The sequence below is a fragment of the Schistocerca nitens genome, chromosome 4, assembly GCF_023898315.1.
Source record: "Schistocerca nitens isolate TAMUIC-IGC-003100 chromosome 4, iqSchNite1.1, whole genome shotgun sequence".
Taxonomy (NCBI): domain Eukaryota; kingdom Metazoa; phylum Arthropoda; class Insecta; order Orthoptera; family Acrididae; genus Schistocerca; species Schistocerca nitens.
In genome coordinates this window covers 218,065,501-218,092,495 of record NC_064617.1, presented here as the reverse complement: position 1 = coordinate 218,092,495, position 26,995 = coordinate 218,065,501, and the positions used below count along the sequence as shown (strand labels likewise).

Sequence of the window (26,995 nt, the reverse complement as noted above, 5' to 3'; positions counted from 1 at the left end):
CTGCATATATGATGACCAGGGCTTTGTTAGAATTCATTGTTAAGGGGCAGCTCAGCTGTAGAGTAACCGGGTAGCTGTTTGACTGTTCACAGTGGCTGGAGGGCTTGTGCATGAAGAATGTATGTGAAGTTTTTGAACAACAGAAAAGTGGCTGACACTGATAACCATATACAATGGAATGTAACAATATGAGAGAAGAAAAGTTGCTACTCACCATCTCCGCTATATGGTGAGTAGCAACTTTCCTTCTCTCGTATTGATAACCAAATACAGTAGAGTTGAGCCAATTACCACAAATATAGAATTATTTTGCGAGTGTACAAATACAACAAGATTAAAATAACATATGATTTAACCAGACCCGTGAACGAGCATAACTGTACTTAGAAATGCATGTGTCAATATATTGTTTGTTTATTGTGTGATATCATTGTAATCGCCCATTTAACATATGCTACAGGATAAAAGGCCTTCTTTATATTTTTTCCGTGCATTGTGGTCTTCAACATTACACATCCACACTGCTCTAGATATACATCTACATCTATACTCTACAAAGCATTGTGAATTGCTTGGCAGAGAGTGCATCCCATTTTACCAGTTATTAGGGTTTCTTCCCATTGCACTCATGTATGGAGTGTGGGGAAAATAACTGACTGAACGCCGCTGTGCATGCTGTAATTATTCTGATTTTATTCTAACGATCCCTATGTAAGCGATATGTAGGGGGTTTTAGTATATTCCTAGAGTCATCATTAAAAGCTGGTTCTCGAAACTTTACTTGTAGATTTCCTTGGGATAGTTTATGTCTATCTTCAAGATCTGCCAGTCAGTTTCTTCAGCATCTCTGTGACACTTTCCCACAAATCAAACCTGTCACCATTCGTGCTGCCCTTCTCTGTATATTTCAATTTACCCTGTTAGTCACATTTCGTATGGGTCCCACACACTTGAGCAATATTCTAGACCGGTCGCACAAGTGATTTGTAAGAAATCTCCTTTGTAGACTGATTGCACTTCCCCAGTATTCTACCAATAAACCAAAGTCTACCACCTGCTTTACCCAAGACAGCCTATGTGATCATTCCATTTTACACCCATATAAAGTGTTACATCCAGGTATTTATATGAGTTGGCTGATACCAAAAGTGTCTTATTGATATTATAGTCACAGGACACTGTCCGCCTGCTTAGGTGAATGGTAACATGCTTGCCTACCATGCAGTGGGCCCGGGTGCGATTCCTGGCCGGGTTGGAGATTTTCTCTGACTGTGGACTGGGTGTTATCATCATGATCATGATCATCATATCATATCATATCATTACTGAGACGCTAGTTGCCCAATGTGGTGTCAACTGAAATAAGACTTGCATACGGTGGCTGGACTTGCCAGGACAGGGCCTCCCAGCCAACAATGCTACACAACCATTGCATTTTTTTCATAGTATACTTTTTTCCCACTTTTGTGAAGGGCACTATTTTACATTTTTGAACATTTGAAGCAAGTTGCCAATCTCTGCACCACTTTGAAATCTTATCAATATCTGCTCCTGCAAGTTTTCTAATGTAGTATATCACCTTCCATTAAATCATAACCTCAAGCGTTTTCTTATCACATGGAGTCCTACAAAGAACTTCCTTGATCCATCTACCAACTATTCATCTGGATACTACTTCTACCAATCGTAATTTTATTTTCCTTATATTCGTAACTACGCTTTCCAATCAGGTCTTTTGCCAGTCTAATATGTTTGTTTTTCTGTCTCTCTAAAAAATTCGCAGCACGTCTCTGGACTGCACACTAAATTTTCCTCTGTTTTGAATGGATTTTACATTAAAAGACTATATGTCAAAACGTAATATACAGGGTGTATCAAAAAGAATCATCTGATTTGGCATGTCTATATTTATGAAACTAATAATGATATACAATGAATTTTGTTTTTTGATAAAGGGGAAACTCAAAAAGTTTTTTTCCATACCTTTTCATAGGGGTTCAATAAGGCCCCCTAGACATTCATGACATAGGTCAATGCAGTATTCAAATTGTTCCCACACTGCAGCGAGCACCACAGGTGCTGTTATGCGATGTCTCAGTTCATTCATTGTTTTTGGTAACAAGGCACACAAACAGGGTCTTTTATAAACCCCACAAGACATAATCACATACAGTCAAGTCCGGTGATCTTGGACGCCATTAATGTAAGGCTGAATCTTTTGGTCCAGTGTGATCGATCCATTGTTCAGTAAACCTTTCATTCAAAAATTCCCGTACTTACAGATGCCAGTGTGGTGGTGCCCCATCTTGTTGGTAAATGAAGTTGTTTGAATCAATGTCCAACTGTGGGAAAAGAAAGTTCTCAAGTATATCGAGATATGAGCTTCCTATAACAGCGTTCTCAGCAAAAAAAGAAATGGACTATACACCTTTCCCCCTGAAACTGCACAAATCACATTAAATTTTGGGGAGACCTTCTCATGTTGTACAACTTCATGTGGCTGTTCCATACCCCATGTTCTCACATTATGACAGTTCAACTTTCCAATTAAATATAATGTTGCCTCACACTAAACACTAAGAGTGAAAGAAAACTGTCATCCTCCATCTTGCCAATAACAAAATTACAGAACTCCACACATTGTTGTTTGTCACCTTCACGAAGAGCTTGCAGTAGTTGAATTTTGTATGGTTTCACATTTAAACGTCAACGCAACACATGCCAGATAGACATTGGGGACATGTTGAGCTGTCGAGCTGCAGGGCGAACGGATTTTTGCAGACTCTTCGTGAAACTATGGTAGGTGCATTTGATGTTTGTGTAATGCACTCAGGGGCAGCTCGGCGATTTGCCTTTACACAAACAACCTGTTTCTCGGATTTGTTCATGTCATTGTCTAATGCTCTGTGCTGTAGGAGGAGCCACACCATATCTAGTATGAAAAGTCACACTGAACAGTTATTACTATTCCGCAGTGCGCAAAACGTAGAACACAAAATGCTTTCTGTTATCCCAACACCAGTTTTATTAGAACTTAAGTGGGCGCACACTGCCGCTACCTAGCAGGAACCATGTAAAACTCGAGAGTTTGTTCTTTCCAACAGTATGTTGTTCATGCACATATCTCAAATAACATAAAAGTTACAATTTTTTTAAACCAGCTGATTATTTTCGACACCCTGTATATATTTACTGTAGGCTCTCCGCCTGAGTAAAGTTAGCGGCTTAATCTTGGGAACATTAGTTTAACAGAAGCATTTAAAATCATGTTCAGTCTTCTGTTTATTTCTTTTCTTGTCCATCTGGTCATTTAAAACTGCTCTAATGGGGAAAAAATGCTATTTAACTCAGTGGTTCTCAAAATTCTTAGTAGCAAATAATTATGTTTATCTTCTCCTTCAAACAAAGATGATACTGTAGATCTGGATTGAATTTCACCTGACATCAGTGTTACACCAGAAGCGGTCAACAAAAATGACAGCATAGTCATGATTTTAACATTGTCTAAAATGATGGTTAACATCGGCTGTCAGCGGAATTTCTCACTGTCGGCTCCACTGTCGCTGTATCCTTAACTATAATGCACAGTGCAAGCTTTGGTTGGTGCCTCTCAATGCCTCCTTAAAGTCTTTAGATTTCACGAGGAAGACTTTACTGCAGTATGAAGTGATTCTTAGTTAGTGACGGATATTAAGACACCAGTGGTCCACAAACTGGTCAAGGGGAGGGAGGTACTCGAAACACAAAAATGAGAAGGTATGATGAGACCCATTTATCGCTACACTTCATGAAGCTACAACCAACGTTCAAGAACTTCTGCAGTGTGTAATTTGTGTAACAATTTTAGTTGCTGATAGCATAAACCATTTTATTAAAGAGACATCTTGAAACCAAACAGCCTGAATTAATGGGAAAACCAAATAAATTTTTGTCAGGAAACTAAAGGTTTTATTGTCTAACCAGAAGAACTTAGCTGAAATGATGAATGTGACTTCTAGGGCCTTTTCAGCCTCATACCAGGATTAGCACAGGTTTGCTAAATGCAAGAAACCACATATGGTTGCAGAAATTCTGGTTTTACCTGCAGCGATCAATATACAGGGTCCAGCAAAAAGACCTCCTGTATTAGTTACGAACGAACGAAGACAGACACAGAGAAAATACTTTTATTTGTGAACAACAAATACTATGCCATTTTACATTAGTTGGCTTTGAAACTTGTGTCTGGTAAATGGCATCCATCATTGTCGATAAAGCGACAAAACCTTCCCCCGAAGTTGTTCATATTACTTTGTGTCATTTCCCTTGGAATGGCAGCCATTTCCTGGGTGATTGCCTCCTCAAGAGCTTGCAAGGTTGTGTGTCTTTGTTTGTGCTCTTGAGACTAAGTGTCTCCAAAGAAAGAAATCACAAGGTGATAAGCTGGGTGACCTGGGCAGCCACTGATGTCTCCTTATGAAGACAGATGTCCAGGAAACAACTCTCTCAAAATTTCTAGAAAACACTGAGAAGTGTGAGCTGTGGTTACCCAACAAACTATTTTAACTTAGGTTGGAGGAAGATTGCTATCACATGACAGTAGTGATTTGAATAAACAGTCACTATCACATCTTTAAGTGCTAACACTTTGGTGATTGCTGGACAGACCCACCCAAGTGCGTCACATTCTCCAGCATTGTTACAGTGTGATCTTTTTGTCGGAAACCGTAGTGTCAACAATGTTTTGTGCCTCATTTGCTCAACAGCTGAAAAATATTCCTCTGTCTAATGATACAGCACATAGAAAAATTTTAGACATTTCTGACGATTTTCTCAAGTATTTAATTGATAAATTGCATGAGAACTGTTTTTTTACTTCAAGTGGGTGAAGCAGCTGATATTCATAAAGATGTTCATTTGATTGCTTACGCTTGTATCATTGATGTGTTTAACATATGAGAGGAATTGATTTCTTTGCTCGTTTTTAGTAATGCACAATGGCTTTCATGGGAAAAAAACATTCTAAAAAGAATGTTTGAACTGGGGAACATGGTATTCTGTTTCTTAAAGGAGAAAAGACACTCTCTGGCAAACTGTTTCAGCAATGCAGATTTTCTATTGACATTTTTGAGAAACTCAATATTCTTAACAATTCACTTCAAGGTAATCGGGCAACTGTATTATCTTGGAATGAAAAAGTGAAGGCATTCATAAAGAAATTAGAGCTGTGGCAAAACTGAATGCTAAGTAGCATGCTAGGTATGTCCCCCTTCTTTGGTGTCAATGTTAAAGGATACAGATAATCTCTGATACTTCTAATGTAGATTAAAGCCTGCCTTCATCATCCTACTTCCCTTCGACAAGTATTTCAGCAATTCAGAAATGCTCCTGGACCATCATGTCTAAATTCAGAACAAAACAACAACATATTCATCTTACTTGTGCGTTATAATCACTGAAGAGTAAATTTAATGAAGCATCTTTGTTGGTGTTTGGGATACATATTAGCAAGGAATTCCCAAGTCTGAGACAAAATGCAATAAAGATCCTGATTCCTTTTGCAACAACATACATGTTGTAGACTTGCTTTTCAACTTTGTCAGCTATGAAGTCTACCTACCATTCAAAGCTAAAAGTATGCAAAGAACTTCAAGTTGCTGTTTTTTCAATTACACCACATCTTGAAAAACTGTCATCTCAAATGCAACCTCATCCATCATACATAACTTTGTAATTTAAATTTGTAATGCTGTTGTACATCTACAGCTACATACATACTCCGCAAGCCACTGTACAGCGCATGGCAGAAGGACCCTGTACTACTACTGACCATTTCCTTTCCAGTTACAATTTTAGATGGAGCGAGGGAAAAAACAACTGTCTATATGCCTCCATAAGAGTCCTAATTTCTTATACGTTGTCTCTATGGTTCTTATGCAAAACGCATGTTGTTGGCAGTAGGATCATTCTGCATTCAGCTTCAAATGCTGGTTCTCTAAATTTCCACAGTAGTGTTCCTTGGAATTGAGCTCCCGAGGCTCCTCCATAACATTTACATGTTCTTCATGTACTTAACCAGAAACAAATCTAGCATCCCACCTCTGAATTGCTTTGATGTCCTCCTTTAATCTGACCTGGTATGGATCCCAAACACTGAAGCAGACTCAAGAATAGGTTGCACTATTGTCCTATATGTGATTTCCTCTTGTATCATCCTACAGTCTCTTGTCTTCAATACCTTCCTGTACACCACAGCATCGTCAGCAAACAACTGCAGACTGCTGCCCACCTGATCATTTATGTATATACAAAATAACAATGGTCCTGTCACGCTTCCTGGAGGCACTCCTGACAATGCCCTTCTCTGTAATGAACACTCACTATTGAGGACAACATACTGGGCTCTATTACTTACGAAGTCTTTGAGCCATTGACATAAGATGAGTTTCACATGAGTGATTCTTTCTAAATCCTTTTCTGCTGAATTGTAAATATAGTTCATTTAATAGTTTTTGAATAAATAAAAAATGCTGTAAGATAAACAATTTGTTCCATATTTTCATTATAATAATTCATGTAGTTCTGGTTTCTGTTGTGTAAAATTCTTCTAAGCTGAATTTGGCAAAACAGAGAATATCGCAAAGAAAATGTTACAAAAATGACTATTTTTGTTCATAAAATAGGCGTGGCAGTGGAGGTTTGATGCTGTTTCTCCTCACAAAGAGGGGCTTCAGGGAAAATAGTTAGAGAACCACTGCCTTAACTGGTTCAATGACTTCATCAATAATGTATCATATTTTCTTTTTGATATGAGGGCTCAAATGGTTCTTAGCATTGTAGGACTTAATATCTGAAGTCATCAGTCCCCTAGACTTAGACCTATCTAAACCTAACTAACCTAAGGACATCACATACATACATGCCCGAGGCAGGATTCGAACCTGTGACCGTAGCAGCAGCGCGGTTCTGGACTGAAGCACCTAGAACTGCTCAGCCACAGTGGCCAGCTTTGATATGAGGGATCACCAATTTAGTATTGGGGGGAAGCATGGAGGGTAAAAAGCATTGAGGGATACCAAGAGATGAATACACTACGCATATTCAGAAGAACATAAGTTGCAATAGTTATTCGGAGATGGAGAAGCTTGTACAGGATGGAGTAGCATAGAGTGCTGCATCAAATCAGTCTCTGGACTGAAAACAACAACAACAACAACAACAACAACAACAACAAAATGTTGATTATACATTTTTAAGCCTTGTTACAATTAATATTCAGACTTGATTTTGACTTTGCTCTATTAACCTTCACTAACTGTTGGAATTACCTGCTCGAGAGACGAACAATACAATGTGCCCGGCAAAATTACGTATTCCTCCTCCTCGTCCTCCTCCTCTTTGGCAGTTTAGGGATCTGAAAACATTCACTAGGGCTGCTTGCCCGACTCTTCATACAATTCTGAATTTCCCATTATTCTGATGAAGTTTAACGAAAACTCTTTCAGAGATGGATATCCCAGAGGGATGTCTTGACTTTCTAAGGGATCTTGTTACTCAAGGGTTGTTCCAACATATTTTTTGAAACATAGTCAAAATCTTTCTAAAAATCTATGAATTTCAGACAGTGTGGTATTTCTTACTTGTTGCTCTATTCTCCAATGTCTTTAGCAACTTGAAATGGGTCAACAGTGCTACATTCACAGCCGAAACTAGTTCATTTCTTTGCTTGATTAAAATCTAATACTTGTTCCTGGGATATTGTTGTACTTTTTAATGAATGTCTTGAATATTAAGGAGTGCCGCAGAATAGTCTATTGCATTTTCATATGTTGTTTGTTTCCTTTCTTGTGAAATGAAATAACACAGTATTTTCACTACTCCTGCAACAAATTTCTAAGGTATTATTTTACCTCCAGCTTTACTCATTTCTACTGAAACATTGACATCTCCAGGCAAGTCCCCCCCCCCCCCTCCCCCAAATCTGACAGAATTTACATTATTAATTATGTTTCTGATTCATTCTTTGAACTATACAAACTTTTAAAGAAATCTTGGAATGCTTATAAAATTCAAACACAGTTGTTAGTTCCTGAGCCATGTGTCAGCATAACAGATAAAAAGTGATGTTTTTTCACAGTTTCCATTTTCTTCACACATTTCTTGTTTTCGATAGTTTTCCTTACAAAATTTCCTCTATTTTCTCACACCCTCTTGACTATATTTCCAAACAGTTATTTTAAAATTTACATATTTAAAAAAATCAGTTGTTCTATCACGTCCCAATTGTTTTTTTCTTGGAATTCTTACCTTCTATTTAGTGTATCATTTGACATATTCTTTTCTTTTGTCTTCTTCATATCTGCAACATCTTTTTGCTCCTTTCATAAAAATCTTTGTTAAAAAATTTCCTCTTCTTCATCATCTGTGTAACATTTACCTCTGAAGGTGCTGAACTGGTATGTTACTTTTTAGTTGCATATCTAGTAAAACTATGCATCTTAATCTATTTTACATTTGTTGTTGCCTGAAGAACATACGAAGGAAAACAAATTATTGTTCTCGGCAAATTCTCATAACATGTGACAACATTAATTTCTGGTAGTATACTTAAAGCCTCCCACTGCAGGGTAGTTCTTCAGTTTATCCTCTTTCCCATTAAAATCTCTCATTATCAGGTTGCAATGTGATATTTTTTCATTTATCATGTTCTGTAACTCATTGCACAGACTCGAATATTTTCCATAGAAAGTCTTAATTTCTGATACATGCCATGTTGTCCTGACTGAGATTACTTCAATATATTTAATATTGTTATTAATTTTCTAGTTTACAGGACAGCTACATCTGAATATTCCTCCTGCTCTGTTCCTCTGTGAACATGGATGTTCTGACTTTATTTCAATATATTTGGTCTTTATTTATTCACCGTGCATCTGATAACCTTACAATATCCTGTTTAATAGTGACCAGTTTAAATAATTTTGTGACAGTTGTGTGGCACATTACTATTCAGCATAGCTAAGAATTTACACCCCAACATCTTTGAAGAGGAAGTGTTACTCTGCAATCTATTGACATTCTATCATTAAAGGTAAATGATTCTATTTTAAAATAGTAAATAAAAATGCACTATAGTTAAGAGCTAGCATACATTGCTCTAATTATTTAAGTAGGAACTCATATTTACATTCCACTAAGAAAGTTGTTGCAAATTTACGGTGTTTATTTTATTACCATCAGTGTTAGAGCTGGTCCCTGAGATATCAGCTTTGGCACTAGAGGTGGTACTACTATCATCTAATGACAGCAGACTACTGCTATTGTTATCTGTGGAATTCCTTCGTTCTTTATCAAACCGAGGTGACTTTCCTCTGCCAGGGTCTTCCACAGTGCCACCAGAGTAAGCATCAAATGTGTATGCAACTGATCTTTCAATCACAGGCATGTTTTCCTCTGTGAACCCATGGACTTTCTTGTAATGAAACTGCAGGCACTGCTTGGTCGTGAATGCAGCTGTGCATCCAGTTTCTCTGCATCTGCAATTATAAGGTATTTCTTGCAGACATACATCTAAACAGGTAAACACAATACCTGAAACTAAGCAACTTTCTAGATTACTGAATACAAGAAACACACAAAATATGTACATGTGACACACTGTTAAGTAACTAAGGGATGAACAAGTCTCTAATATTGATAAACAAATAAGTAAATACCAATAAACTATTTTACAAAAAAGAGTGCCAAAACCATGACTTCTCCACAAGTACACTACTGATTTATTACTATCATGAGACTCCCATCCTGCTGTCCTACTAATACATAATTTGGTTCTTTGAATGCTGTAGGATTGTAAGATCGATGTGTGTAGAGACATTGTACTGACTAGTGTCAGTTGCAGCTCCAGATACAGCAAAGAAAATAAATAAATCTGATTGTTAATGCCAAGTACAGAGAGAATATTGTAAAACAAAACCAATTTAAAGAGTGCTTAAGGCAAATACTTAAAAGTTGTGTAAATATTGTAATATATCTGATTTCATGAATTGTCAGGTTGAGAGAGATTAGGCTGACTACAGCGTTGGTCACATGACTAAGGTTTTAAACAGGCTTGCAAGCCAGAGCTGGGGGTCTTTTGTGGGTATGTGGTTGAAGTAGTAAGGTGTTTGGAAGGTTTTGTGTGGCCACAGAGCCACTTTAGGTTTAACAGTGGTAGTTCAGATTTATGAACATTTCAATGTCCACCAATTCGGGACTTAGAATAATTATGCAACTACAAATGCTGGTGAACTTAAAGTGTCACAGGCCAGTTATCAGTGACAATAATTTTAACTGCAGTAAAATTTGTTAATGATTAAAGACTTGGGTGTAGCTGTTGACCTTTGTGATTACCATACAGATATTTTTTTTCTCTGCTCCGGCATTTGTCTGCACTTGCTACTGACTGTGAAATGCTCAGTTTGCACTACAAATACATCGTCCAGTGGTATCTCCATTCAACTGTGATGTATTAACAATCTGTGTAAGGCCACCGTTTGGATTCAAACTTGTGTATGACTATTTTAATAAACTTAAACAGCCAAGGATAACCCATCTGTTTATAGCCAATGTTATTATCCTGTAGGGTCTTTTTTAATGTTTTCCGTTTAATGATCACTATGTATATACAGGGTGTCCCAGGAGGAATGGTCAGTGTTAGGGGTATGACAGGAACAATAATTTGAAGCAAAAAAGTCTAGTAAACATGGCCTCTGAAGTGCATATGAGCATTTCTTCATCTTCAATACTGTGAAACAAATCTCTTCTACTGCAACATCTTTGCTTCCCATATTTTTCAAAGAAAGAAGAAGAAAAAATTGTCTAGTAAACATGGGCTGTAAAAGGCATACCTTAAGAGCTATGATCAATTGTTCATTAGGAGAGATGTGTTTTACAGTAGCGAAGATAAACAACTGCTCATAGTTCTTAAGGTGTTTACAGGACATTCTTTTCTTGTTTTTATCCAAACTGCAACCTCTCAAAATACAGAAAGCATAGAGCTTACATCAGAAGAGATTCATTTCAGAGTATTGAAGATGAAGAAATACTCTTGGCTCTTAAGGCACATGTTTTAGAGCCTATGTCTAGTAGACTTTTTTGCCTAAATCATTGTTTTGTCATATCTCTTAATGTTGACCAATTCTCCTGGTATGTTCTGTATTTATTTATTTAATTATTTCACTATCTGTCATTGCTAATTAAGATGTTTCATGAATAATCCATGCTTCTATAAAGGCTTGATGCAACAGCGTGTGAATGAACCTCTTTTGACCAGATGACTCATAGTAAAATCTAAGGTTGTGTGTTCACTCTCTGCTGGTTGGGTAACAAGAAACTGATGTTGACTGGAGATTAATTTCACATTATTGTTGCTAGAACTGTGGTGAAGTTGCAATCTACATATAGGTTCTTGATAACCAGAAAACAAACCACGATATGTTTTTAAGAGCTCATCTTTAATTTCATTAATTAGAGCCACAAAAAATGAAGAAAACTGCAACAGTTTTTGAATCAATAATATTTCATTGTTTACGATCAATTTTGGAATAATATAATTGCATTTTCTGGCATATGTTACAATTATGAATAATTTTTTTGATGACTGCTTGTTCATAATCGTAACATACTGTTTCCATTGTTACAGTTGTCCAGACGATGGAATTACATTATTCTGAAACTGGTTGTAAACAATAAAATATTACTGATTCAACAACTGTTGTGTTTTTCTTCATTTTGTGAAAATATACATGTACAGTTGCCCCATGAAAAGAACTCTTTGTAGATTCATACATTTATGAACCAAAATGTTATCTTTGCAGATATAATTTTCTTTCTATATTAGACTGAGCGCCCTAGTTATTTTATATGCTGGACCATTTCTTGAGGTGTCAAAGAGCCTACCTAAATGTCCTTTATTATAAAATTTAATATGAGGCCCTAGTTGTGGTGCAGGCAGATTCATTGCAACAAATGGTCTCAATTTGCATTCCATTAGTAAAAAGTAAATCCTTTTTACCATATTTTTAAGTGAGTTTGAAACTTACTATTTCGATCCATAACTATTTCTTAGAGTACAGTTGGATGTAGATGGTGGTCAACTGCTAATTCCTCCACCAAACATCGATATTCTACAGTGCTTGCTGATTTGAACATCTTCACTGATCGTCAACATTATCCATCACGTCATTAACAAACAAGGATTAGTCAAAAAATACAGTGAATTATTTTTTTGGCAGGAACTGCTGATGCTACAACCATTTTATGTAATTTGTGTGGTAGCCTGATCAACTGAGACAGGCAGCATCAAGTTGGAACACATTTTGACTTGGCACTCAGCATTCAGAGATGCTAGAGTGAGATGGTGTTCACCGTGTCTGTTGTGCATCATGGATTCTGAATAAAATGTGAACATTAAGTTGTTTCAAGTTGCAAAAAGTGCCACAGAAACACACAACATGTTGAAAGTGATGTATCACGATAATGCTGCAACTGTTTACAAGTGGTAAGAGCAGTTTAAAAACAGAAGTGAATCGGTAGAAGACGAGCAACATTCAGGATGTCCATTAACCTTAAAAACAGAAGAAAATGTGCAAAAGGTGGTAAAAATTGTTCCTTCAAAAAGACGAATAACTATTCAAGAGCTTACTGAAGAACTTCTCTCTTATGGATCCTCGCAAAGCATTTTAACAGATAATTTGCAAATGAGATGAGTGAGTGCAAAATTTGGGGGCATAGTGTGATCAGAGTTTGTTCCAAGGGGAACAACTGTAAACACCGAATTTTACAAGGACGGATGCAACATTTACAGAACAACGTAAGAAGAGAGAGACCAGAAAAATAGGCCAATGGCTACCTTCTTCCCAACAACAACACATCGTGTCAACCTCTCTTTTGATTCACGAGTTTTTGGCCAGAAAAAGTGTTCCCGTCCATCAGCATCCACCTTACTCACCAAGCGACTTCTGGCTCTTCCCAAAATTTAAAAATGTACTTCAAGGAAAACGATTTGACACCATTCCTAACACTGATGGGACCATAACAGAGCAGCTGAATGCCCTTCCAAACCAAGTTTTCCAGAAATGCTTCCAGTCATGGATTCAATATTGGGGTTAAGTGCATTTCTAGCTGAGAACCAACTTTGAAGGAGATTAAATCAAATTCCATGTAAGCCTATTACTTTGTTTCTAATAAAATTATTCACTGTATTTTTTGATCACACCTCGTATACCATTGAAATTCATTCATTGATATCCCACATTTTAAGCTCCAGGGATGTTGTTTCATGTTGACTGCTCAGGTAATCTGCTATTTATTCCTTTGTCACAATTGACAAGCAAAAATATTTTCTGTCCATTAAGACTCCTTCTGACACTTGTGACTGACACAATAAAAGGCTAGTCACAGGTTCCCTTCTCTATGTTACCTGAGTCAAGAAGTTCATGTCTGACTGACTGACTGTCTGTCTGTCTGTCTGTCAGTCAGTCATCCTGAGGTGTCAGATAGTAGCCTAATGAATTGGTTCTGTGACTGCTATAGTCACATGAGATGTCTAGAAAACTCAAATATATCCATATCCCTTCAAACTATTCTAATCTCATGTATTTGCCAATCTACAGTTGAGTAAGTTGAAATCTGCCAGTATTACCATAACACAATCATGAAATTTTCATGTGACATTGTCTAAGATTACCTGGGAGTATTCTACCAAGGTGAATTCTGAGACAGGGGTCCTTAAAAGCATGTTGTTACCATATTTGACTCATCTTTGATGTTTACCTTCAACTAAATCATTCATATTCAACATGAGGAATAACTTAAATTTATTATGAAGCTCTTGATAGAGAAAAATATTTTGACAGCACTGATATACAGACTACCCTTAATTTACAATTTTACTGCTATTCATTTCTAGTTATAACAAGCATTCTATTCCTAGTGCTAATTGGATAATTATTACCATTAATGAGAGAGACGAATGCTGGGACTTTACTATGGATTCTTACAAATATTTTAAATTTCTTCTCTGCAAGGGCAAAGTTCCCCTCTGTATTGACTTTAACCGATCCACCCCTTTCTCCTAATATGATATGTACCTCAATGGGTCTATGGAAGGGTTTTTTCTAACCCAAAATCCCATATGAGCACATAACAGTATGCTATTATGTAGTTAGGTTACCCGATTACCACTTCTTGTTTGTCGTGCCCACCGAAGAGAACAAGGGGACACCTGTATCTCTTGACTTAATAGCAGAATTCAAGAGATCTGCATCAGAGATTGACACAATAAAGTATAAGGCTGTTGTTTAAGATCTCCATTTGCCATTAAACCAGCAGGCCACAATGAGTTCTAGGGAACTGATGATAAAGGCTGATTCAGCTAAGCTGTTCACCTAAAGATATTTCTTGAACTGTTTAAGATACTGTAATTCTGTTTCCACCCAGATGAATCATGAGAATGTGCTCATTAAATGATATCTTCTCATAGCTATATTACTTGAGAGACTTTGTTATCAACAGCACTCTTTCAAATGTCATGACAGCAACTTCTGCTGCTAGTATCATATATCTAAAACAAAGAAATTCAAGAGCATTTCATTTCACTCTCTTAAATCTAATCAGTAATTTCAGAGAAATTACATAATTTATTAAAAGGGTTTATCTGTTTCGAACGCGAGACTAATTGCTGTCTTGTCCTATTATGGTAACAGCTCTAGTCTTGTTCCTGCAACAGCCTTGAAAGAAATGTGCACATCAAAAACTGAATGGATTTGGAAAATAGGGAACTGGGGTATAAAGACCGAGGGGCGATTTAATCTCAAATAACACAGGCGAAGAGTGAATGTGTCACATTACTATTTCAAAGTTTGCTGGAAAAAAAAAAAAAAAAAAAAAAAAAAAAATATATATATATATATATATATATATATATATATATATATATATATATATATATATATATCTAAAAAGAAAAAAAGAACACACACACATATCCATCCACACATATACAGACACAATATTGTGTGGAATGTTTCCCTCTGTTATATATATATATATAGATGATGTGACTTACCAAATGAAAGTGCTGGCAGGTCGACAGACACACAAACGAACACAAACATACACACAAAATTCAAGCTTTCGCAACAAACTGTTGCCTCATCAGGAAAGAGGGAAGGAGAGGGAAAGACGAAAGGATGTTGGTTTTAAGGGAGAGGGTAAGGAGTCATTCCAATCACGGGAGCGGAAAGACTTACCTTAGGGGGAAAAAAGGACAGGTATACACTCGCGCACACACACACATATCCATCCACACATATACAGACACAAGCAGACATAAATATGTCTGCTTGTGTCTGTATATGTGTGGATGGATATGTGTGTGTGTGTGCGCGCGAGTGTATACCTGTCCTTTTTTCCCCCTAAGGTAAGTCTTTCCGCTCCCGGGACTGGAATGACTCCTTACCCTCTCCCTTAAAACCCACATCCTTTCGTCTTTCCCTCTCCTTCCCTCTTTCCTGATGAGGCAACAGTTTGTTGCGAAAGCTTGAATTTTGTGTGTATGTTTGTGTTCGTTTGTGTGTCTGTCGACCTGCCAGCACTTTCATTTGGTAAGTCACATCATCTTTGTTTTTAGATATATTTTTCCTACGTGGAATGTTTCCCTCTATTTTTTATATATATATATATATATATATATATATATATATATATATATATGTTGAAGTTCCATAAGATACCTCTCCAAAACTACAATATTTTCTGATGATATGTTAAAACTCTACAGACCTCTCTAAATGAGAGTATTTGTGAAAATGTCGTACTGAAAGGGAAAATTGAAAAATTGTAATAAAGAAACCAAAAGTGAGAGAGATCTGAATTTATTTTCAATAAATACTTTGTTCCCAATACCATGAGACATGATTAATAGATATATACTTATGAGTGTTTTTTTTTTTTTTTTTTTTTTGTTTTTTTTTTAAATTGTAACATTTTGTGAATTACAAAATTATGTTTTGAAAATATGAATAGTCACAGGATGTTAACTTTCTTGATAAATGATAAAGTGGAAGGACTGCTACCTGTCGGTCATTAATGCATAAAATTCTCAAACTGTCAAAATATTTGTACAAAGAGATGAAAGAATCTGGAATTTCCTGGTAATTTAGAAATTATTTTCTCCAAAACCCCCATTCTAAATGTTCTAAATATTTCATGGTACTTTAATTGGTCATTGTATTTAGGGTATGTACAATCAAGAGTGGGCAATACTTGATACTTCCTGGCAGATTAAAACTGTATGCCAGACAGACTCGATCTCGGGACCTTTGCCTTTCACGGGCAAGTGCTCTACCATCTGAGCTACCCAAGCACGACTCACGACCCGCCCTCACAGCTTCAATTCTGCCAGTACCTCGTCCCTCCTACCTTCCAAACTTCACAGAAGCTCTTTTGCGAACCTTGCAGAACTAGCACTCCTGGAAGAAAGGAGTGCTTCCTTCCAGGAGTGCTAGTTCTGCAAGGTTCGCAAAAGAGGTGTGAAGTGTGGAAGGTAGGAGATGGGGTACTGGCAGAATTGAAGTTGTGAGGACGGGTCATGCTTGGGTAGCTCAGATGGTAGAGCACTTGTGCATGAAAGGCAAATGTCCCGAGTTAAAGTCTCTGTCCGGCACACAGTTTTAATCTGTCAGGAAGTTTCAAATCGGTGCACACTCCATTGCAGAGTGGAAATCTCGTTCTGGGCAATACTTGTCTGTACAAAATGTGAGAAATTTTTCAGGCAGACCCAGCTCTACTCTCAATGTTTAAAAATCAAGGACACTTAAATATTTAAACTGATTGCTGATTTTAAGTAAATGTCATGCAAAACTGGTATTTCTGAATCAAAATAATTACTTTACAACATTATAAGTGAGTGGGAAAACAATTCATAATTTTGTCTGAAAGCATTTTAAAACAAAAATTGGATATAGAATATTTATACCCATTTTTCATTTTATGATGATATTCACTAATTATTATTGTCTTCTGTCATAATTTTACTTCTTAATGACTTCCCATGAATTAAAATTGCCTGCAATGTAACGATCAACACTGAATTGTTGAAAAGAGTTCATTTGTTTTTCTTTTTCATCTCTTCTCACTGAACTTGTATAGTCAAGCTGAATTTGCACACGGACGAGGGTAATCCAATAAGAGCAGTACTTGGGAAATGGGAACTGCAGACTGATCTTTTGATGATGGCCATCTGAAAGCATTAGCAGGACCATGAGGGGTCAAAGGAGATGGTTATATCTCGCAGCTCATGAGAGACACTTATAATCTGTTCCACCCTCCACTGATCTCCATACACAAGAAATGAAGTGGCTCACTAAAAAGTCTTCTAATGTATACTGTAGTCTTTGCATTTCACACAGAGTAGCAGGTTGCATTTCATGGAGAACCATGCTCGCAATATGTCACTCCGGGATGCAACCCAGTAGTGTCTTGACTGAATTCCTACCACAGGCTTCATTGCAGACTACTGTTCTCTCTTTTTTATATGGAATTCCCTTAATGTATTTTCATTTAGAATTAAGAGTTTCATGTTTGTTTCTAATGTTGATATGGTGTGTACAAATCCAGTAGTATCTCTTATAGCATCAACACCTTCATGCTGGAGATTATATGTTGTTGCAAGATGTTCACAAATACCTCCTACCCCATCAAATGCACTTTTTCCATGACCTGTTGCTGAAAATATCCATTTTTTGTCTTAATTCTTGTACTACAGTGTTGACCAATCTCATAAATCAGAAAGCAGTTTTTAAAATGAGATGCTGCACAATCAGTCACATACACATGTTTGGGAAATGCATGGCCTCTAGATGTTATGTCATCAATTATCATGTGGTGTCACTGCCAGACACCACACTTGCTAGGTGGTAGCTTAAATCGGCCGCGGTCCATTAGTACATGTCGGACCCGCGTGTCGCCACTGTGTGATCGCAGACTGAGCGCCACCACACGGCAGGTCTCGAGAGACGTACGAGAACTCGCCCCAGTTGTACGACGACGTTGCTAGCGACTACACTGATGAAGCCTTTGCTCTCATTTGCCGAGAGACAGTTAGAATAGCCTTCAGCTAAGTTAATGGCTACGACTTAGCAAGGTGCCAATTGTATCAGTGCATGTATCTTACGAGTCTCATTTGTATAGTCAAGAGAGATGTATCACAAGGAGTGATTAAAAGTTAAGTATATTCCAAAGCTACGTATTTTCTTTATAGCATTCATTAAGTCTCCTGTTTCAGACCTCACTCCATCCTTCGTGAGTTAGCGTGTGCATCTTGGCCGCCTCTTTCAATTAGTGTACGTAGTGTTGGCAAGTCTGCCGACACTACATATCACTCTGACAGTGTAGCACGTGTGTGCATTATCATAAATGGGACATCACTGACAATAGCAAAACAGTGTGATGTTCCAAGGAAGTGAGCAACACATGAATAGTGATACCTGTGATGGGTGCCAATGGTAACTTTGAATTTGGTTCTACAAAGCAACAGACCAGTTCTCAGCAAAGTTGAAATGAAGAACTAATGTGTCAGTACTCTGGGATGTGGCTAATTTCACTTCTGCTGTGGCTTATCTCTGAATCCTCCAGATATGATGGAGCTGTTCCTTTCATGACCAAATGCCTAACCTCTGTAACAAACTTCTCTGGCTCTACTGTCTTCTTCACCAACTTTTCTCCCTCTCACAATGCATAGGTTATGTCACTGTCAGTATCCTGAAGGTGTAATGCTGCAACTGTCATCACTTCAAGCACCAGGACATTGCACACTCCTGCAACATTTATCTTGTGGCTTTTGACATATACACAAAAGCATCAAGACCATCACTGTGTACTTATTTCCTGTGACACTGTTTGTGGTGAAACAAGAAGTTTCAAATTAGTACAGAAAATACAAGTACATACTTCCTTCACTGGCTGGTATTTTACCCATTTTGGTCGTAAAGAGTAGAATTTTGTGAGACCACTTTTTAAATTCAGGTTCTCCTTTTTCATTAGGAGATATGCTTCTCTTATTGATCTTGTCCTATATCTATCTTTCACTGATAAAGATAACATCAGCCTGGTTAAAACTTCGCCTGCTGCAATCTTTGTCATCAATTAGATAACATTCCAGAGCAACAGTAAGCATATCATCTTGCAACAGATAGATATTTCTGTATCTGCTGCTTAGAGTATCAGTGTCAGTAACTGTACCTTTTCAGTATAGGTGGCTACTGAGATACTAATATTTAGGTTTTGAAACCACACATCATTTTTCATGCACATGTCACTATCTTCGGGTTCTGCATCAAGTGCATCCACATTATGCTCTTCACAAAGTTTTGAAGATGTTGCTTGTGTGAATCTTGTTTCAATTTCATCCACTTTTCTTTTTACGTACTGTTTTCTTCTTGTGCTTCTTACCTTTCCTGGATGTTTAAGGGGCAATACAGTAGGTGCTACAGCAAAAATGCTAACATTCAATGCATCAACAACTTCACACCTAGGAATATAAACATTTCCAGTGTCTTCTTCAGTTTCGCATTTGGGTGATCGTTCAAGTGGGTTGTCACTAAATTTGCACAATGGATGTGATGCTAATACCATTACTTGAGGACCAAGATATTTCTGCAATATCTCTGACAGATTTCCAAAAACTGTGAAGTGTGTTTCACGTTTCTTAAACACCATCTTCTAGCGTCTTTTTTCTTAGTCCACACACCTCACTCTTTCACCACTGTATTTCCTCACTGACATTGTATCTAACAAAAAGTTCAAACCAAGCACAAAACTCTATACAGAATGGTTTAACTGCAAATTCTCATTCATTTGTTGTAAACAGAAGAGTGCTGGAAACAGTGTTGCCAACATGCATAATTTACACTAGAAATTCAGTGATGTGAAATATACAGAATTTTTAAAAATTTTTAACATTTTACACAGAAAAATACTGCCCACAGTGTTTGCACTTACTACTAACATATTAACCAAACAATATTTTGCGTGATTCTCAAAAGTTTTCGGATGGGGGTTTTCAAATAAATAATTCGTAAAAACTTGTAAAAATGCAATTCTTTTACATTTTTAGTAATAAATATTTACATAATACATATACATGGGGCAGAGAAGATACTGTTCATAATTACATCAGTAGCATCTGGTAATGTGACAGAAAAGATAGTGTTCTGCAACTTTCCAAATTAGAGGGGGAGGGGAAAAAAAGGAAATTAAGTGGAAAAATTAACTTAAATTTCATATTTTTGTCTTAAATTTGTAAGCCAATGAGTGTGTGGGTATTAACTAAATTTCAACACAATGAAGAGGAAGCTTTAATGCAAAACATCTGCCAGGTCTAATACATATTTTTTCTGGAGAAATTCATGACCACGAGTTGACATGACCTGTGTGATCAGAGATGAAATCACCCACGTTTAATGCCAAAATACACATTTACAGTGCAAAATGACATCTGTAAAAGCAACAAAAAGGAAATCACAATTAATGTGGCCATAAACACTTCCTTAATATTCAATTTATGTCATCATGTCTTTGAAATTCTGCCTACTGCAATATACGTCTGCAGTTACTGATGCAAGGACTTCTGGAAAGACTGGAAAGATTTCTTCAATATCATTCCACATGCTACAACAATGTGTTGTTTTAAATCCTCTTGGGCCAGTGGAACTTTTATACGTACTTCATCTTTAGAGTTTATCCAACAGAAAAAAAGATACAGTGGTAACAAATCAGGTGGACACATAGGAAAATTGATAATGTCTTCACATCCTACTCAGCGACCAGGAAATAAATGGGCGAGTGTTGTCCTAGCCACAAGTGAGTAATGAGAAGGGCACCAATCTTGCTGTTACCACATCTACATATGTAAAGTGGTATTTCCTCTAGGAGAGTCAGTAGCACTTTGGTAATAAATTGTCTGTATCTTTGAACCCTTAACCCATGCCATTTTTTGTAAAATGAACATGCATGGTGTACCTTGTACACTTGTAAAGAATAGTTGTCTTTACGCTACCAAAGTAAATTTACATGAACAAAATCACTGTTTGATCTTGGTTTAATTAAATAGTGATGAAATAAACTTACATAATATGAGCTAAAGTGCTGTTTAATTAAAAAATAATGCAATAAACTTTCATTATATCACTCTGTTGCCACAGTCAGTGATACCCCACGTCATGACTCACTCAAAGCATTAAACAAATCAGTTGCATCAGATCCCAGCCAACCCTTTATTTGATTACTAATTATCTTGTAGACAACTGCCTCATTGTTGCATTTTGCTGCTGGATCATAATCTGGGTCATTTTCCTGCAAGCAAAATAAAATTTCTCACACTTAGCTCGCTGTTTATTTTATATTATTGCTGCTTATTTGGGCATACAACAACATAATTTACCACCGTGTTAGTTGAAACAATAATGAAGGAATAGATATGGGCTCGCAATTGTGAAACAAAAATGGAATGGTGCAAAACAACTTTATTTTTGGTTGGCACACTTTATACACAAGTGCACCTGCTAGAGGGTTATGGTTCCTTCAATGAAGCAAGGATCAATCACGTAGTCTCCAATAACCCAACAGCAAACATTAACAACCTTTTGCCTCTGATGTTCAACCCACCTCAGCCAGAGCAGATTTTCAGCAACCCAATAATGCGTATTTCTTCCATTCAGCTTTTGATAATTTGTAAAGGTAGCTTCATGACTAAAGAGATTTCTTTGAAGAAAGAACCCATTGTCCTGATGCTACATCAGAAACAAGCAACAGAATTCCATGTGTTTTCTGCAGTCCCATTGATTAATAAGCTGGTGAAGTTAGACATGATATGTATGGAAGCTCTCTGTGCACAGAATGTAAACAACACAGGGCTGACTTACTATAGAGGCACTCGCAGTTTCTCTGGATGAAACATGTGGATCGTGAACAACAACTGCCAGAACATTGTTTCACACTCTGCTCACTGCACACTTTCTTCTTACAACCTGCATACTATTGCAGTGCCATTCCAATAAGAATTTCTAGCACACACTGAGAACAGTCATTCGTCTTGGACATCGTCTGTTGGATTACCTTTGTTCATACAGCTTAATTTTACTTCTGTGTTCTCTGTAAGGAAGTAGTACATCTAGTTTCACTTAGTTTGTGGAAGGCATTTAGTTTTACAAACTAACCAGAATTCGACACACGTTAATGACACAGGGAATGAAAGCTAACTTTCCTATCCTACCCTTTTGTATAATTAACATTGCAATGCAATACTCCATTTCTATTTCTATTCCTACTCCACTTGTAAATGTAGTGAGAGAAAAACAAGTCTATATGCCTCCGTGTGAGTCTTAATTTCTGTTATCTCACCTTCATGGTTCTTATGCAACATGTGCATTGGTGGCAGTAGAATTATTCTGCAGTCAGCTGCAGATGCCTGTTGTCTGGTTAGCTGCAAATGCCTGTTGTCTGGTTAGCTCCAAATGCCTAATGTTTAGTCACCTACAAATGCCTAATGTCCAGTCACCTACAAATGCCTAATGTCCAGTCACCTACAAATGCCTGTTGTCCAGTCACCTACAAATGCCTGTTGTCCAGTCACCTACAAATGCCTGTTGTCCAGTCACCTACAAATGCCTGTTGTCCAGTCACCTACAAATGCCTGTTGTCCAGTCACCTACAAATGCCTGTTGTCCAGTCACCTACAAATGCCTGTTGTCCAGTCACCTACAAATGCCTGTTGTCCAGTCACCTACAAATGCCTGTTGTCTGAATTTTCTCAACAGTGTTTCGTGAAAACAGTGTTATCTTCCCTCCAGGGATTCACACTTGAGTCCACGGAGCATCTCACTAATACGAGGGTTGTTCAATAAGTAATGCCCCACTTTTTTTTTTCTCACAACATATTTATTGTTAAGAGTCAGAATTTGGTGACAACATCCATCAACATGTCTTGTCCATGTCCTATTTTTCTACATAGTCTCCATCACATTCTATGGCTGTATGCCAGCGATGTGGAAGAGCATGTATTCCTTGCTGGTGAAAGCACAGGCGTAGCCATGTTTTCACTGCATGACTGACACACTCGTCATCTTCAAAATGTGTTCCCCATAGAGAATCTTTAAGCGGCCCAAGGAGATGGAATTCCGAGGGTGCCAGGTCTGGACTGTAGGGTGGATGAGGCAATGATGTCCAACCCAATTTGGTGATGTGTTCCTGGGTTCTCAGACTTGTGTGTGGGGGCGTGCATTATCATGTTGGAGCAAGATTTCTGCTGGATTCTTGTCCAATCAAACATGTCAAAAATGGTTCTTGAGTTTATTCAAAGTCTGCACGTTTGCCTCTGAATTGATGGTTGACCCTTTTGGTATCACATCCACGAGAATGACACTATCACAATCTCAGAAGACTGTCACCACGACTTTTGCAGCAGTGGGGGTTGTCTTGGATTTCTTCTTTTGCGGTGAATGAGGACGATGCCACTCCATAGACTGCCTTTTTGTTTCTGGCACAAAGTGGTACACCCAGCTTTGGTCCCGCATAACAATCGTGACAGAAGCGCCACTCTTTCGGTCTCTAAACGCTCCAACCATTCAGATGGAATGGCCTTTCTTTTAATCTTGTGGTCCGCTGTGGGTATTTGTGGAACCCTTCGTGAGCACCTCTTGGAATATCTGAGAGTCTCCATCATTGCAGACACACTTCCAATGCTGACTGACAACTGTAGAGCCAATTGTCGAGTTGTGGTGCACCAGTCGGCACAAATAATGGTATCTACATGATTTAGCATGTCTGGAGCGGTGGCTGTGACAGGATGTCCCGAGTATGGCTGATCATGGAGCTCTGTTTCTGCATTTCCTGAAGCTGTAACTTTCTTTACACATTGCCCAACTCGACTCCTATCAGCTGCAGCATTGCCATATGCTGCACACAAACATTTACGGATGTTCACCACAGTTTCTTTTTCTGCACATAAGAATTCAATAACAGCACACTGCTCCTAGCAAATCGTATGTTGATGCCATTTTGGCATTGTACTACAGCTCTGACGGTTCGAAATTTGACCAGCGCACAGAACAAACATCAAATGTGAAGCACCAAGAAGGACATTCATCTATGTATATTAATGGCTTTTCAAAAAAAATATGGGGCATTACTTATTGAACGACCCTCATACTTTCATGTTGATCAAATACTGTACATGTGTAACAAATCTAGCTTTTAAATTGCTTCCATGTCTTCTTTTAATGTCACCTGGTGGTTAAATGAGCTACACTTTCTCAAAATTGTCCCAGTAAACTGAAGTTGATTATTTGCCTTCACTACTTTACATTCCTTGTGTTCATTCCACATCATATCATTCTGCAATGCTATGCCTACATAATTAACTTTAGTGATGTTGCCAAGCAGCATGTCAAATGGTTCAAATGGCTCTGAGCGCTATGGGACTCAACATCTGTGGTCATCAGTCCCCTAGAACCTAGAACTACTTAAACCTAACTAACCTAAGGACATCACACACATCCAAGCCCAAAGCAGGATTTGAACCTGCGACCGTAGCAGTCGCGCGGTTCCGGACTGAGTGCCTAGAACCGCTCAGCCACCGCGGCCGGCTAAGCAGCATGTCACTAATACTGTATGTAACAGTATAGGGTTATTTTTCCCTACTCATCTGCATTAACTTACATTTAGAGCAAGCTGCCATTCATCACACCAAATAGAAATTCTGTCTAAGTCGTCCTCTAACCTCCTACAGTCACTCAAAAATGATACATTGCCATGTACTATAGTGTCATCAGCAAACAGTTGCAGACAGCTGCTTGCCCTACGCATCAGATCATGGACAAGAGCAGTCCTACCACATTTACCTGGGGGCACATCTGGAGAAAACCAGGTCTCTGGTGAACATTTGCCTTTGAGGACATCATATTGGGTTCTAATGCTTAAGAAGTCTTCAAGCCACTCACATATCTGGAAAACTATTCTATAAGCTTGGACCATAGTTAAGAGTTTGCAGTACAGCACCACGTCAAATGATTTCCAGGAAATATAGGAATATGGAATCCGCCTACTGCCTTTCATCAATGGTTAGCAGGATATCATGCAAGAAAAGGGCAACCTGAGATTTGGAAGAGGGATGCTTTCTAAATCCATCATGCTTTGTGGACAGGTGCCTTTCCATCTCAAGGAAATTTATTACATTATCTCAGGATATGTTCAAGAATTCTGCAGCATAATGGTATTAAGGATATTGGTCTATAATTCTGTGGGGTAATTCTTTTACCCGTCTTATACATACAAGTTACTTCCACTTTTTCTAATCACTTGGGGCTTTGTGATGGGTGAGATATTCGCTATAAGGTCGTAGAGAACTCCTGTAATATCACCTTTTCTATGAGATTGAAAACTAACATTCAACTCTCTGTATCCATGTAGTGAAGTGTCAAACTACTGGCCAAAGACAATGATGATTCAGCACTAACTGTATTAGTCAATCCATATGCATCGTGTGTCTTGCTACATTCTTCTGTTGTCAGCATAATGTTAAAGAAATAGTTATTATTGGGATCTTTTTGTTCATTTACATTTTAGCTGCTGGAATGTTGCAATGCATGGAATGAAAGATGCCATTATTACTATTGTGAAATATTGTGGATGTAATTTAATAATATGGAGTCAATAAATTCAAGACTTGTCTGGAAATTCAGGGTGAGGCTCAATCCAATACTTTTCTCATTTCACCTAACCTGTAGCAGTGTCAGGAATATATGGCATGGAAGTGGAAGGCGACTGAGCTGTTCGCTACAAGCCTGAATACGACTGAAAATATTATTTCATCAACTGCAACAAATCACTCCATCTCAATATTCCGGCACGCATGATGACTGTGTAGCCAGTCCACCTCATTTCAAGCCATTTTTCACTTCATCTCAATAAAATTAGTCCTATGTTCTTAAGATTGGTGAAGCATATATAGAATTTGCAAAAGACATTAATACTTAACTACATATAACTCCATCAACACTTAACTTTTATAGGAATGGGAAGGAATAATATACTCTCTGTAATACCTAATTCGGCTTCGATCCAGACTCAGTGACTTACTTGTTTCCAAATCGTTCAGTTGCTTCTCAATGCCAGGGTTGTCTATTATTATGTCCTCCATAGGAGAGTCTGTGCCATAGTCAAACAACGGTATGTCTGTACAATCCTGCTGCATGAATGATTTCTTAAACACAAGGTACAGTGGTGCAAGTCCACATCAATCTTGGTACATTAGTCTACTAACTTTCACATGCTGACATCTGTGCATTCTTTTTTGAACCAACAGGGGAACAGTCTCTGCTTCCTCAGCATTTCCTGAATTTCATTATTAAAGTATGGTGGGTCTTTTCAGTCCTTAATCTGCTTTCTTGGCACATACTTCTCTAGAATGTGATCTACAATCAGTTTAAGCTTTGCCCATAATTCCTATACATCCATTATATTGGAACTTAATGATGTCCACTCACTTCTAAGTAAGGTGTTAACAACTGCTTATCTGCTCTTTCCAGCACAAATACACTCCTAACCTTATTAATGGATTTAATAACTTTAGTAATCATCATTGCTATGATGACATCATGAGGACTAATTCCTTCTTCACACTGACGCAGTTGATAAGATATAAAATATTTCCATTTCACATAGGTTGTCATACTAACTGTGAAGATGTTCCATTAAAATGTGAGCAACTACTTCACGTCCATGTCCACGCCCACATCACTTTCATTGAATCCATAAACATCCCAGGGTATATTCTATACATTAATGTTGTCCCCAACTAAAATGAAAGATTGAGGTATTTCTGCACTACTGAGAGTGGACGTTCTTTGAATGATTTTATGACTGTTACAGCAGAACAGAGTGGCTGGTCAAAACATCCAATGATTAACTGGGAGGG

At 37.7% G+C, this 26,995-nt stretch overlaps 1 protein-coding gene across 1 annotated transcript in view; it reads right to left on the bottom strand.

Annotated features, from left to right (window-relative positions):
- LOC126251391 (uncharacterized) overlaps nucleotides 1–26,995 on the bottom strand; it is a 144,977-nt gene that overhangs the window by 14,942 nt on the left and 103,040 nt on the right. Inside the window, exon 9 of the mRNA XM_049951785.1 lies at nucleotides 9,214–9,515. Within this exon, the coding sequence (XP_049807742.1) occupies nucleotides 9,214–9,515 (302 nt within the window). The remainder of the gene's footprint in view (nucleotides 1–9,213; nucleotides 9,516–26,995) is intronic.